Here is a 15,746-nt window from a genome sequence, read left to right on the forward strand (position 1 = left end):
CGCTTAACCGACTGCGCCACCCAGGCGCCCCAAAAACAGACTCTTAAATACAGAGGGGAGGTGGGTGGAGGGTCTGTGACATAGATAAATGGGATTAAAAGGTACTAATTTCCAGTTATAAAATAAATAAGTCACAGAGATGAAAAGTACAACATAGGGAATATAGCCAATAATGTAATAACATTTAATGACAGATGGTGACCGCACTTTATGAGTAATGTATAGAATTGTTGAATCATGTTGCGTACCTGAAATGGATATAACACTGTATGTTAGTTATACTTAAATAAAACATTATATTAAATAAACGTAAAAGTTCAGTAACTGGTTACACTAGCTACATTTTTTAAATGCTCTATAGGTATATGTGTCTAGGAGCTACCATTTTGGACAATGTAATTTTAGACTTTTAAAAGGAGTTCCCATACGTTTATAGTATGCTAGGGGCAACTGTTCTAGATCAATTCATCATTTTTACCTAAATTTCTCATGACTGACAGTTCTTGAACTTGTAAGATTTCCTTTTTTTTAATGATGAGGTGATTTAAATTATTCATTCTCAAGCAAGGGTGACTCTCCCTCAGAGAACATTTGCGATGTTGGGAGACGTTTTTTGGTGGTCACAGCTGGCGGGAGGAGCAGCATAAGAGGCAACTGGCGTCTCCTGGGTAGAGGCCAGGGTTACTGCTATACACCTTCTACTGCATGGGACAGACCCCATGACAGAGCATTAGCCAGCCCCAAATCTCAGGGGTGCCTAGGTTGAGAAACCCTGCTTTAAATTACACCTCTGTCCCACTTATACTAGATGATTAGTATCCTGGTTCTCTGTTAGGAAAAAAAATAATGTTGCAGTGTGATCAGCTGTTTATATTTTAGAAAAACAAATATCTGAGGTACTTAAAGTATGAATGGCATCATTGTCTTTGAATCAATACAAAAAGAAGTTGAGATTGTACCTAAGAACAGGTCTTTATGTACTAGGCTTTCTTTATTTTTAGATTTAATTACTCAAGGTCAGAAACATTAAATACAAAATTCCACTTTTCTTCAAAATTTACTCTTGATTGAGAGCATGGAATTGTGAAGTTTTGCTTCCTTGTTTTCACTAGTTCTAGGATTCCTAAGATGAAGAAATAAAACCCTCACAATTAAATACAATTTGCAATTTCCTATTAAGGAATTAAGGAGCTTTTCAAACAATTTTCAGAAAGAATATATATGTCTGCATTGTGGAGTATTACATTTCAGACCCCTATTCATGATTAGAGGTATCAAATTAAACAGTGAAGTGAGACATATATAATTAAGGATAGTAATGCCATTTAATTTGCTATCAATTTAAAAATCAAGTAAGTTTGTAAAATATGTTTATTGCTTTCAATCATGAATACCAGCACTCTCAACCAACCTAGCGAAGTTATTTTGTTTAAATATTTGGCAAGTTGTACATTCTGTAGCTCTGCTGTATTTCATTGGTCCTTTTCCATATTGGAAATCCAATGTCACATGATCAAGGATTACCAATGGCTCCAAACCTTTTGACTTTGTGATCTTCTAAATGTTGGAAGGGCTCTTATAACAAGCAAGTATTACAAGCAAGAACTGGTTCAATATTTTATCATATTAGAAAATCTGTTTCAACATTACTGTGAAATCATTTTTCTTTTAGTCTATGATAGTTCAGATATCAGCAAGTTTTAATTCTAGTTGTCTCAGAAACCCAGAGCAATTAGAAACTTTATTCGTTTTAATAAATTTATTTTTAATTTTAAAGCATGAACCACATCTCTGTTGCCTGAGGATTTTGCAATCTGAATTCACCTTACATCTTATTGCAGTTTTGGTTGGTGCCATTTTCCTTCTGTTTTAATGTATTTCAAGATTATTTTTACTTAAGTACATAGGTATGAAAGGCATTGTATTGAGGTAGTTAAGACATCAGATAGTGTTTACAATTCAATAATATTTTATTATCTTGTTGGAATTGGTGATGATGCTTTCTTAGTTTCATGGTGAATTAAAATGTAATACATTTTAAGGGTTTTCATACTTTTAGACTTACTCTTCGGTCACACGAATTATCATTTCTTAGTTTTTTCCCATGAAATTATATTTGGTAGTTATGTATTCTCTCCTGTTCACAATCTGGCCTGTTTTTGGTATCCCTTTTCCACACTGTTCAGAATGTCCAGCCATAATGCCCTCAGATATTAGGACTATTAGTGGTGATTGTGTATAAATATAGTTAATAAAAATTTGTCCTAGAGGAACATTTTGGCCTTAAAGCCAATTCCTTTTTGTTTAGGGGATTAATTCTCCTAAATTGTATTCTAAGAATAGACAGTTTGCATCATTACCAGCAGTGTATCAGGATACCCATTTCAACTAACACTTGCAAGCATTCATTTATTTTAAAAACAGATTCTAATTTTGTTACTGAGAGTCTCTAACGGTTAACAGCTATCCAATAAACAGTGCTTTCAATATCACTAATTCAGCTTAGCTGTTTACTCACCTAATGTGTTTAGATAAGAAGAGAGCTATGTGATTTTTTTTTCCCTTGTACACTTAAAATTCTTTTTTTCTCTTTATTTTTTTAAGTTTATTTATTTTGAGAGAGAGAGAAAGAGAGAAAGAGCGAGCATGAGCAAGGTGGAGCAGAGAGGAAGAGAGAGAATCCCAAGCAGGCTCTGTGCTGTCAGTGCAGAGCCCAGTGCAAGGCTGGATCTCATGAACCACAAGAACATGACCTGAGCTGAAATCAAGAATCAGAGGCTCAATCAACTGAGCCACCCAGGTGCCCCCCAACTCAGAATTCTTTAAATATTTTTTCTTGATCACAAAATTGTTGTCTTTACAATGATACCTACTTTATAATTTAACAGCCTCTTAAAAGATAACAAACTAAAAAGAAAAACATAGAGAAGTATCAAAACAGGAACAGAGTACTAATCTGTCGATTGATTCTGAGGTTCATTAATGGATATAAGCTTTGGAAATATATGTATAGTCACATTTATGTTTTATTCATTTTTTGTGCCATTTATATTTAAACGTATTACATATTAATAAAAGTAAAGGTTATGTTACATTGAGTGACAAAAACAGTAATAAGTAAACAATAAATCTGCTCGTTATTCCTTCTGATTACTTTGAATTAACATTCTGATAAATGCTATATACAATGTGGAATCTTTGAGAAACCAATACTTCGGTTAAGGAGGAAAAGTGAAGACCTTTAGAAATATGTCATCTAGTGGTGCCTGGGTGGCTCAGTCGGTTAAGCATCTGACTTTGGCTCAGGTCATGATCTCGTGGTTCATGAGTTCGAGCCCCACGTCAGGCTCTGTGCTGACAGCTCACGGAGCCTAGAGCCTGCTTCGGAATCTGTGACTCCCTCTCTCTCTTTGTCCCCTCCCCATCTCATGCTCTGTCTCTCAAAAAGTAAATAAACGTTAACAAAATTAAAAAAATATATGTCATCTAATTCCTATTTAAAGTAAAATTGTTAAGGCTGTCAGTGAAGAATTCATCAGTTCTGGGTCTTAATTTTCACAGGTCTAAAATGAACAGATTGGATTAGACTCTAAAATCCCTTACAGTCATTAACTTTTTGAATTTTAGTTCCCTTCAGATTTTATGCAGTGTAGATAAGAACCAGTAATGTAATACTCAGATTTTTTGCTGCAGTGTTAGACCAGTAGGTCAGAGAACTATCCAAAATAAGTAGCCTATTAAGGATAGATGGAATTACTGTGGTACAGTAGTTAAGAATCTGATCTTTGGATTAGGCAGACCTATGTTTGAATCTAGATTTCTCTACTTAATGCTCTAAGATCTTGAGCAAGGTATTTCACTTCTCTAATGGTGTCCCAATTTCCTGAAGTGCAAAATGGAGGTCATAATTGTATCTACCTCAAGGAGTCATTGTGAGAATATATAATGTTATTGAATATGTATGTAAATTTCTCAACATGATGTCTGACATAAGCACTCAATAAATGTTATTAATAGTAGTCTATGATATCCTTGTGGCAGGATATAGAAATATCATCCAAAGAATTAATTACTGATAATCCTTGAAGAAATTTTCCAGACGTATGCTTCTGGGTTGTATTTTCAAGGACTATTTGAGTTAGTTTTATTTTCATACACATGAGTTTTATTTTCGTACTGTTCAAATTTCCAGGTGATGTAAAGCTGAGAAAAATAATGAATATATTGAATAACAAAGTGGAGATCTGAAATGATCTGATAGTCTAGAATAGAGTCAGCAAACTACAGCCTGTGGGTTAAATATGGCCACCCCCCTATTTTTATAAATAAAGTTTTATTGGAATACAGCCACACTCTCATTAACACGTTGTCGCTGGTTACTTTTGTACTATAAAGCAGAGTACAGTAGTTGCCAAAGAGACTATATGATCCACAGAGCCTAAGGTATTTGCTCCATGGCTTTTACAGGAAAAGTTTGCTGACCCCTGATCTAAAGGAATAGCTTTCAGAATTTTTTATTTTTTTTAATTAAAAAAATTGTTTAATGTTTATTCTTGAGAGAGACAGAGCATGAGCAGGGAGGTGCAGAGAGAGGGGGAGACACAGAATCTGAAGCAGGCTTCAGGCTCTGAGCTGTCAGCACAGAGCCTGATGTGGGGCTTGAACCCACGAACCGGGAGATCATGACCTAAGCTGAAGTCAAGACACTCAACTGACTGAGCCATCCAGGCACCCCTCAGAATTTTTAAACCCCAACTCACAATAGGTTATATATTTGACTTGAGCCTGTACCTACGTTTCAGCAATTAAAGTCTTACAGATGCTAGAGTGTGGAGTTGCCAGAATTATTTACCAAATATAGAAACAATATCTGGGACATACTTATACTGAAAAAGTATTTATTGTTTATCTGAAATTAAAATTTAATTGGTGTCCTGTATTTTATCTGCAACTCCATCTGGTTGTTACCCCCGGAGAGTTTGATTTAATTGGTTTGGGATGTGGCCAAAGCAGAAAGATTTTTAAAAGCTTCATTTCTGATTCTCGTATGCAGCCAAAGGTGAGATCCACTGGTCTAGCAATCATAAAAGTCTGAACAAGGTCACTGTGGGGGAAATGGAACACAAGCAGTCAATTCAAGAGAAATTCACAGAGCAGAGACTGGGAAATATTGAAAATTAGGGAAAGGGAGAGGTGGTGATGTGAAGGTAGGGAATCTATGAGAAAATTGTAGAGATTGAACATGCAAATGTGTTTTGTTTGGGGCATTTTAAATTTAGCATACTAGCCTGCTGTTCATGAGTTAGCACCCATTTAGAAGGATTTTTTTAAAACTCTACAGTTAAATTGAAAATTGGAAGTCTAAACTGGAAGGCAGTTGTTTTTAAAATACATTGTTCACGATAAGAATCATCTGGGCAGTTATTAAAATGTGGATTTTTAGGTTATGACCTTTTAGATTCGGATTGAGTAGGTAGGAGATAGAGATCGTAATTTGCATTTTAAGGAGCACTACTTTTGATGAGGTAGATTTAAAGTGTGTACCAGCCATCTGTACTCAAGTGTACTATCATATTTGTGGGGAAAAGAAAGATTATAGAATCTTCCTTCCCACTTCTGAAGACTGAAGCAAATTTTTGGGTGTGACCTGACTCTCTGTAGTTTTTCTGCATCAGAATTTGAAAGCTATTACTTTGGAAAATGTAGGTTAAATTGAAATGGATTTTTAAAAACAGTTTTGCAGGACATAGCTTTTTAAAATATCTTTCTTACTTACGTGTTTGAGATTATTTGAGATACTAATTTTTTTTTTAAGTTTTGAAAAAAACACTAATTGAAAGAAAGTAAAAGGAGGGGAAAAGAGAGCTGAATACACAATAAACGTTGGGAAGGTTACATACTATTTTATTATTAAATAAAGTATACTTCAAGACATTATCAGTTATAAAAATGAACATTTATAAGCGAAAAGTAGCTATTAAGGAGGAAGACAATAATCCTGCATGGGCATGTACTTAATAATATTGTTTATAACTGACAGAACTAAAGGAAGAAGTAGATTAATCTACAATCTTGGTTGCAGATTTTAATACCCATTCTTCAGGATCTAATAACAACTTAGAAAAATAATGGCTAAGTGGATATAAAATTTAATTAGTACTATAACCACCTTGAACATTGACATTATAGAACTCCACAAAAATGCTCATAGGATAGTCACCAAGAGATTATATGGAAGACCATAATATAAGTACCAATAAGTATCAAAAGACTGAAATTGTACAGAATATTTTCTGTGACAGGAATGGGATGGAATTAGAAATCAGCAGCAATAAGATAACTATAATACTCCAAAACATTTGGATATTAACAAAATTGCTAAATATGAAATGAAATAAAGGATATCAATATAAATTCTGAAGGCAATGAAAGGAATTATCCTGAATAACTTTATGGCAGTAAAGTTGAACAATTAGAGAAAAGATACAAGTGCCATGAAAAACACAAATGATCAAAACTGAAACAAAAAGTCTGAATACTCTCATAAAAAAATTGAATTCATTATTAGAACCTTCACACAAGAAAACTTCAGGTCCAGATAATTCCATTAATAAATTTTATTGAACAATTGAAGGAAAAATAACACAAACTCAGGAAATGGGAACATTTTGTGACACATATTAAGAGACCATTATAGCTCTGATAACAAAACTTTACAAATATGTTAAAGAAAAGAAAACTACAAATCAATATCCCTCATGAACATATAGAATTCCTTAATTTAACTTAACTTAAAATAATACTAGCAAATCAAATTCAGCTATGTATAAAATGGATAATACATTATGACCAGGTGGGGTTTATCCCAGGAACATTTGAAAATCCATCAGTGTAATCACTATGTTAACAAAATGAAAGATTAAAAACTGTGTTTATCTTAAAGGATACAGAAAAAACATGTAACCAATTCATAAAGAAAACCCTTACCTAATTAGGCAAAGAATGAAATTTCCTCAACATAATAAAAGGTGCATAGAAAAACTCTTGCAACAAACATCATACTTAATGATGAAATACTGAATCCTTCCCCTCTAAGATTACACAGGAAGGAGGTCCTTGATTCTGTTCAACATTGTATGGGTGTTCAAACATGTACAATAAGGCAAGACAATGAAATAAAAAGAATAAAGGTTGAGAGAGAAAAGTAACACTGCCTTTATTCTCAGATAATATGGCTATTTACACAAACATCACAAAGAATCTAAATAACTACTAGAAATAAGTGAATTTGAGAAGACAGTAGGATGCAAAAGCAAGATACTAAGATAAACTGTATTTTTATGTACTCACAACAAACAATATTATAATATGTATTTTTTTTACCTTTTTATTACTTGTAACCAATCCGTATTTAAAGTGGGTTTCCCGGGGCGCCTGGGTGGCTCAGTCGGTTGAGCGTCCGACTTCGGCTCAGGTCACGATCTCGCGGTCCGTGAGTTCGAGCCCCGCGTCAGGCTCTGGCCCAGAGCCTGGAGCCTGCTTCCGATTCTGTGTGTCCCTCTCTCTCTGCCCCTCCCCCGTTCATGCTCTGTCTCTCTCTGTCTCAAAAATAATGTTAAAAAATAAATAAATAAATAAAGTGGGTTTCCCACAGACATCATGTTTTTAAGCTTTGTTTTTTCTCTCTAACCAATGTGATAGTTTCTGTCTTTTAAGCAATTTGTTTAGACCATTTACATTTAATGTAATGATAATGTTTGAATTTAAGTCTATAGCTTTTGTTCCTCTTTTCCCCTGTGCTATCTTCTTTATAGATAATTTGAATTATTTTAATATTCCATTTTATTTATTTTTTTTTTTCCTGATTGCTCTAGGGATTACAAAATACATACCAAACTTCACCTGGTTAGATTCTTACCACTTTATATGAAATGCAGGGAGCTTACAACCATATAGTTTCCTTTATCTCTCCTGCTTGTTATGCCTGTCATATGTATTTCATTTATGTACATTGAAAACTCTATCAAAACATGGTTATAATTTTTGTTTTCAGCAGTGATGCATATTTTAAGGAGCTTGAGAGGAGAACAATAGTCTATTATATTTACCAAGTTGTGGTCTATTACAGCATGTCAGTATGTTTTGATTAAATTGTAAATTGCCATTTGACTATAACATAGTCCTTCTCCTCAACCCTATTTAATAGATGTTTTTAATCAGCTAAGTTAGGGGCATATTAAGTAAAAGTCAGCAATTAACTTGCTGTGTTGATTTAAATGGAAAATATTGCTTCATTTTTTTTTTCATTATTAATTTGGACTCTGTTTAATTGAAGTGCTCAATAAAGATTTTTGTTTCTGTAACATACTTTAGTTGTATTTGTAATTAGAGGTTTTCTTGGTTTGGGGCTTACTATTAGAATTTCCATCTTAAAAATAATAGCAATTTTTTAACAAGCCAATTAATGACTTATATGATATAAATTGCTCTTGGTGTTTTGAAAAATTCTAAAAATAATAAGATTTGCATAGTGCTTCTACTTTTTGATTACTATTTTTCCAATGAAATGTATGTTTATATTTTTTATTAAATGTATTCCAAAACTAGTACTTTTGATTTAGGTGTAGATAACAGTAGATTCATTTTTACTCTATCACTTGGGATTCGATTCCTGTCTGAAGCCCAGTATGAAGATCACTCTCCTGATACCAGGAGATATGTAATTGAAGTACACTTTACTGATAAGGAACCCTACTCAAAACAGCTATTTTGAAGAAATAGTTTTACTTCTTTGGTAATTATTTTCAACAGTACATTTAAATACCCATTAGTATGTAAAAACTTTTTCTTAGAAACTTTTTTTTTTAAGCAGCTAAAGAAAAATTTGACCTTTTACTAGAAATTGCAATATGGATTTTACAAGAATTAAAAGATATTCAGAGAAAAATAAACTGATTTTAGGTATTCTCTTATTTCTAGCTGACCCACATTATACCCTAATGTCACAAATGATTATTGACATTCATCATTCAACAAATGCTTGTTCTTAGCACTGAGGGGATTGCTGTGGAAAAGATAAATGGAAAATAAAAGAACAACTAAATCTATAAATTTCAAATAGTGATAAATTCTGTTAAGACCATTAAATAGGATAATGGGACAGAGGGAGACAGGGAGAGAGAGAGGGAGAGAGAGAGAGTGTGTGTGTGTGTGTGTGGGTGTGTGTTGTAGGGTCAAAGAAGGCTTCCCTAAGGAGGGGACATTTGAGCTGAGACCTAAATGATCATTGGGAGCCCACCGTGCAGAAATGGGGCACAGAGTGTTCCAGGTAGAGGGAATATCAGATGCAAAGCCTCTGGATCAATAATGAGGCTGTCCTTTCAGAAGAAAACTCAGAGGGAAATGTGACTGGTCCCGGTGATCCTGGTGATGGCTGCGGAAGTGCTGTCGCATGACACACAGGAAGATGGAACCAGGCAGTGTTTTATCTTAAAGGTTATGAATGACCTTTTTTTTTTTAATGTTTATTTATTTTTGAGACAGAGAGAGACAGAACATGAATGGGGGAGGGTCGGAGAGAGAGGGAGACACAGACTCTGAAACAGGCTCCCAGCTGTCAGCACAGAGCCCGACGTGGGGCTTGAACTCAGGAACCGCGAGATCATAACCTGAGCCGAAGTCGGACGTTTAACTGACTGAGCCACCCAGGCGCCCCATGAATGACCTTTTGATTTTATGACTTTTAGAGACCACAGATCAAAACAGAACTTGGTATCAAGCTGAATGTCAGCTCTTTCGTTTTTTCACTTTGGACATTTTATTCCAGCTTCATACGTTACCAGTGTGTTTGATTGATTGATTGATTGAAGGGCCACACAGATGTTCTTTGCCGAGCATATGTATTTATTGTGGTAATGTCTGAGCTGTCTTATACCAGCCAATAAAGTGATTTATTTGAGGGAAAAGGTGAATGAGTATAACATATGTGCCAGTTTGTTTAGCTGTTTTAGAAAACAATCTCTTATGCTTTATTTAAAAGTTAGTCTAACATTAATGGAATTATGCATTTTTAATAACATTTTCTTAACAAAAAAGTTCTAAATTATTATTTATCTCATTAAATTTTCCCAATTATCTCCTTCAAACAAATTGCAATTTTCTTAGAGAATTGGGAGAATAAAAAACTACTGTATTGGTGAAATTTACGTTGGGAGTCCTCCTCCATGGAGCATCTATCTCTGATTAAGGAAGGCCCTGTCAAAGAGAAAAAGTTAAGTGAGTGTCATTTTTTTCTATTAATGGCTGAGTTCCCAGAATGATTCAGATTTTAGCCTATGATATCATCCTTATTTAAGTATTTAGACAGACAAATAAATACTTAGAGAAACAGCAGAATAAAATGAAAAGGGAAGTAGAAATAATTCCAAAGAGTAACAGTCTAACTCAAGCTTTAAAGTGAGTGTTGTGTATTCAGTTTTCATTCAGAACACTGATTTCAATGACAAATTGAATACAGTTTGGGATTTCATTTTGTCTTACACTGACATTAATACTAGTAGAAACCACCTGCTTTCATTTTCAGAGTACTTTAAGAAAGTTATTCTTAAATAACAGAAAGGGATTCTGGGAAGTGGGAGGCTTGAATGCTTTCTGTGTTCTCTCCCCTTCTGATTCCAATTTATTTACCTCTCTTGAGCCAAGCAGCTTCTGAGGTCAGAAGACCTGCAGAATGAGGGCAGAGGTAGGTTCTATTGGAGTGCTAGTAGAAATGTGATGGAAAACTTTATCTCATGTGCACCCATTGAAAGCTTGGAGAACAATGCAGGAGAAGCCCTATATGAATGTGGCAATTCCTGGGAAGAGCTCAGTCTGCAAAAATCTTCCCTTATGTCAGATTTATGTCATCAAGTGTTAATTCCCATAGAATAATGCAATATTAATTAAAATCCCACAAGGACTTTTAAGGAGTATTTGAAATCATTTTAAAAATTACTAAATATTTGATTAATTTCTTAGATAAGTGAGAAAGAATGGATGCCTGAGAAGAGGCAGGGCAAGTCTGAAAAGGAGACTGGTTTTGATGATGATAGAGAGTAACTGCATTACTCAACTTCAGAGCATCCTGTAAAGCCACTTCAATACACTCAATAGGATCCTAACACAGGATGGGTAAATACATCAGTAGAACAAAATAGAGCCTTTCTCCACCAGGGTTCTTCATCTGAATCACAAAGCACAGGAAATGGTTTCAGTTATTGTTTTCTTGATTTCCCCAAGGATAATACAGAACTAGTACCATTCCAGATCCATTGGAGAGAAGTCCATTTATTATATATAGTACGCGTTAGACATCAGGACTTAACTCTCACAGAACCTACTTTGAGAGATTAGATAAGTCAGAACTATAAAATTAAATATATGGAAAAAATGGAATTTCACCTTTGTGAAAGATGTTTTTTCTTCTTTTAGTAGTAGTAGTACAGACGCAATTGATTATCCATATGGGAGAAAATGAACTTGAACTCTTTTTTTTTAATTTTTTTTAACGTTTATTTATTTTTTTTGAGACAGAGACAGCATGAACAGAGGAGCGTCAGAGAGAGAGAGAGAGGGAGACACAGAATCTGAAACAGGCTCCAGGCTCTGAGCTGTCAGCACAGAGCCTGACGCGGGGCTCGAACTCACAGACTGTGAGATCATGACCTGAGCCGAAGTCGGACACTCAACCGACTGAGCCACCCAGGCGCCCCAAACTTGAACTCTTATGACACTTCATATATGAAATAAATTCCAGGAAATTTCAAGACTTAAATATAAAAGTGAAAACGAAAATCATAGAAGAAAATTTTGAATTCCATATGTAAACATGTATGGATTAGAAAAGAGCCCTCTTAAATCAGGAGACCTATAAATTTTAGTTGTTTTTTTGTTTTTTAAGGACAGACTATATCAAATGCAGTTACTTTTATCTGATTTTTAAAAAGACACCATAAATACATAATGTCAATATGTAAAAATAGATGTTAAAAAATAAAGTACAAATGACAACTATTTAAGTGTCAATTATAGACCAAGTGCTCTTCTAAAGCAATAAAATCTAAACCACAGTAGAAAAAAATAGCAAATGATACAAATAGGTAATTCCATTGATGTTGAGTTCTAGAACAGAAAACACTATTCTATCGTGATAAAAATCCCTCAGCATTTGCCTGGGAAGTAAATGGGAATTGCTAGCAAAGGACCATGATGGAATTTTCTGAGGTAAAGGGAATGTTCTGTGTCATTGTGGAGATGATTACATTGTTTGGTCTTTGACTTATATACTTAAACATGTACTTTTATGTATGTGAATTATACCTCAAGAAAGTTGATTTAAAACTGTAGCTGATACCCTTAAATATTTTAAAGGATGTTAGCACCTATTGCAGTTAGGGCTGTGGACAAAAGGATGTTCTCTTTTCTTGCATAAAGGTGAATTTTTTACAGCCTTAATGGGAGTAACTTTGAAACATCTAATAACATAAAAATTGTATCTTTCAATCCAGCAGCTCTGTTACTTGGACTTTTTCATAGGAATTAAAGTCCTAGTACATAAAAATATATATGCAAATATGTTTAATGCCGCACTGTTCTTAGTGGCTAAAACCTGAGGACCAAATGCCCATTAGTAGGGGAATGGCTGATGACACTGTGGAGCATCAGTATTAATTATACAGCCATTTAAAAGGATGAGTTCCAACTCTATCAGATGGAAGGATATCCATAAGGTCTTGTTAAGGGAGGAAGCATGATGCACATAAGAAAAGCCAATAGGCGGGGCGCCTGGGTGGCGCAGTCGGTTAAGCGTCCGACTTCAGCCAGGTCACGATCTCGCGGTCCGTGAGTTCGAGCCCCGCGTCAGGCTCTGGGCTGATGGCTCAGAGCCTGGAGCCTGTTTCCGATTCTGTGTCTCCCTCTCTCTCTGCCCCTCCCCCGTTCATGCTCTGTCTCTCTCTGTCCCAAAAATAAATAAACATTGAAAAAAAAAATTAAAAAAAAAAAAAAAAGAAAAGCCAATAGGCTATTTCATATTTGAAAAGAAAATAGTGCTGTAAAACATATCCTATAAAGATATATGTTTTAATGTATGTGCAAGAAACACCTTCGGGGTTGTATATTCCAGATCTAAACATGGTTTACTTAGTGTGAAGGGCAGGATGTGGGGGAGGGCAGTGGGGAGGTGGAGTGGCGCACAGAATCAGTAAGATTTATATGAAAACCCTCAAAACAGCACACACATGTACTTTCCCATATTTGCAAAATATCATATACCTTCATAAACAAGGAGAAAATGTAGGTTTTTATGTACTGTCTTGAGGGATACTCAAAATACACATTCAGATTTTAGATAGTGTATTGCAAAGTAACATTTATAACATTCTTCTGTTTTTGTAAATAAACAAGGCCCTTTGTAGATGAGCTCTTGTTTTTAGATTGCTTTCAGTTTCTCTGAGAAACTTTCCAAATATAATCCTCTTGGTTTCCAGGCACCGAAAGTGGATGTCGGTTTATTTTGGAGTGGTATGATCAATATAGAAAAATGAGTTCTGTTGTCTTCAGTACCACCCATTGGTCCCAAAGAGTGGGTATTACCCAAGGACAGATCTGCAGAGACATTGGGGTCCTTTTGATCCAGTGGATAAGAAAATAAGGATTGAATCTAACTAGCTTTTAGGGTTTACTGAGGTTCTACTTGGTTTTTCACTAAAGAACATACAGATCTCAGTGTCTTTCAGCCTTCCGTTTTGTTGTTGTTGTTGTTCTACCTGTATATTTCATACTTTTATTTCACTCGCTTTGGAGGGTGAGAGTAAACAGCTAACTCTGAGTTGGGCAAAGTGGTAAATATAGGAGGAATTCTGCATCTGTGATCATTATTGGTTTAGATTTCTTGTTATGATGGGTGCTTGAATTATTATTTTTTTTTTTTGAGTTTATTCTTGCGAGAGGGAGCACGCACGTGCATGCATGCCCGGAGAGGGGACAAATAGAGAGGGAAATAGAGAATCCAAGCAGGCTCCACACTGTCAGTGCAGAGTCCAACACAGGGCTCAAACTCAAAAACCGTGAGGTCATGACCTCAGCTGAAATCAAGAGTCAGATGCTTAACCAATTGAGCCACCCAGGAGTCCCTATGATGGGTAGGTTTAGCACTGGTTGTGTTTTCTAGGGCTTTCTTGCATGGAACATAAATCCTATTTTCACTGTCATGTAAGGGGAAAGAACATTTGGCCAAGTGGAAAACAGTTTCTTTTATCAAATCCTCTTATCCCTCATCTTTGGAAAACCTTCGTTCTCCATGTTTATTCTTATAGATCCTTGGGTACCTCTGTGTTTGTTTAGAGGAGCGTGTAAGATTGTTTTCATTTCCCTTCATTTACCTTTACCAACATAGGACATGAACACAGGAACCCTTAATCCCACTGTAATTGGTTAAAACAGAACATTTGGAATACCTTGACACAATGAATAAGCTTCACTAATATTGTAACCATCTCAACCTTATATGTAAATATAAAGCATCATGTAAGATCAGTTTTATTCAGAGCACCCAACTAGAGTATCTTCTCACATAAAACGTGAGTCCAACGAGGCACCCAGCCTGAGACCCAAATGATGCAAACAGTATGGAATATCTGTATGATCATGTGCTTCCAAAGATTACTTGTACCCCCATTCAACTCTGATTTCAAGTTTCCTGATCAACTCTGATTTCAAGTTTCCTGAGAAGATAAAAATAAAAGTTCCAACTCTTGATTAAACAAAAATTTAGCCCCCATTCTAAGAATGATCTGGATGAGATCAAGAGAGCTCTTAAATTATGAACTCATCTTTCATACTTAAGTGCTACAAATTAACCACTTTTTAAAAGCATTTTGGTGAATGTTTTTTTCCACTCTTGAGGTATTAAACTTTTTGCAGAGATAAAAATTATTCACTTAGCTATGAATACTAAAATATTGACCCTATATTTACAGGGGGACAAGAGGGTGAGAAAGGGCCTAAGGCAAATCAAAACAAATTAAAAAAAAATAGACCTGAATAATCAGTCATTTAAATTGAGCAGAAGAAAATATATGCATGCACACTATGTATTTATTAATTTTATAATTAATTTGTAAATATATATATTAATTTATATGTATAATTCCTTTTTTCATGGGGATTTTCTGGAGAATTTATCAATATGAAAAGATGGAGAGAATAAGGAAAGATGATGAGTTGACTATTAGTAAATGTTAATGGAATCAATGTAATTATAGGCAAGTTAATGCAGTATGCCTGAGGCTGCTTTTAATATGAATTCTTTAACTTTTAAAACTTGGAGGAAAATGAAATTATTCAACACACTAGTATTTTAGAAATTGAAACATTCATTTTTAATAACATTCCCTTTTCCTTTTTTTTCTTCTTTTTTTTTTTCTGGTTTTAAACAGGCCATATACTCCTATCAAAGGAGGAATCTCCAATGTATGGTTTGACAGATTTAAAATATCTAATGACTGCCCAGAACACCTTGAATCCATCAATGTAATGTGTAAAGTGCTCACAGATTTGATTGATGATGAAGTAAAAAGTGGCATCAAGAAGAATAGAATATTAGTAGGTAAGACCTTTAAATGTTAGTAAATTTCTTTCACTCTTGCCTATTTCTATACATTGAACTTTACTTGGAATATTATTTAGAAACACCTGTATATCACTTG

The 15,746-nt window shown here is 34.7% G+C and overlaps 1 protein-coding gene across 1 annotated transcript in view; it reads left to right on the forward strand.

The window, feature by feature from the left end:
- LYPLAL1 (lysophospholipase like 1) overlaps nt 1-15,746 on the forward strand; it is a 43,385-nt gene that overhangs the window by 12,789 nt on the left and 14,850 nt on the right. The window contains exon 3 of the mRNA XM_040460981.1: nt 15,477-15,646. Within this exon, the coding sequence (XP_040316915.1) occupies nt 15,477-15,646 (170 nt within the window). The remainder of the gene's footprint in view (nt 1-15,476; nt 15,647-15,746) is intronic.

The sequence above is a fragment of the Herpailurus yagouaroundi genome, unplaced genomic scaffold, assembly GCF_014898765.1.
Source record: "Herpailurus yagouaroundi ecotype Mexico unplaced genomic scaffold, PumYag 253, whole genome shotgun sequence".
NCBI lineage: Eukaryota > Metazoa > Chordata > Mammalia > Carnivora > Felidae > Herpailurus > Herpailurus yagouaroundi.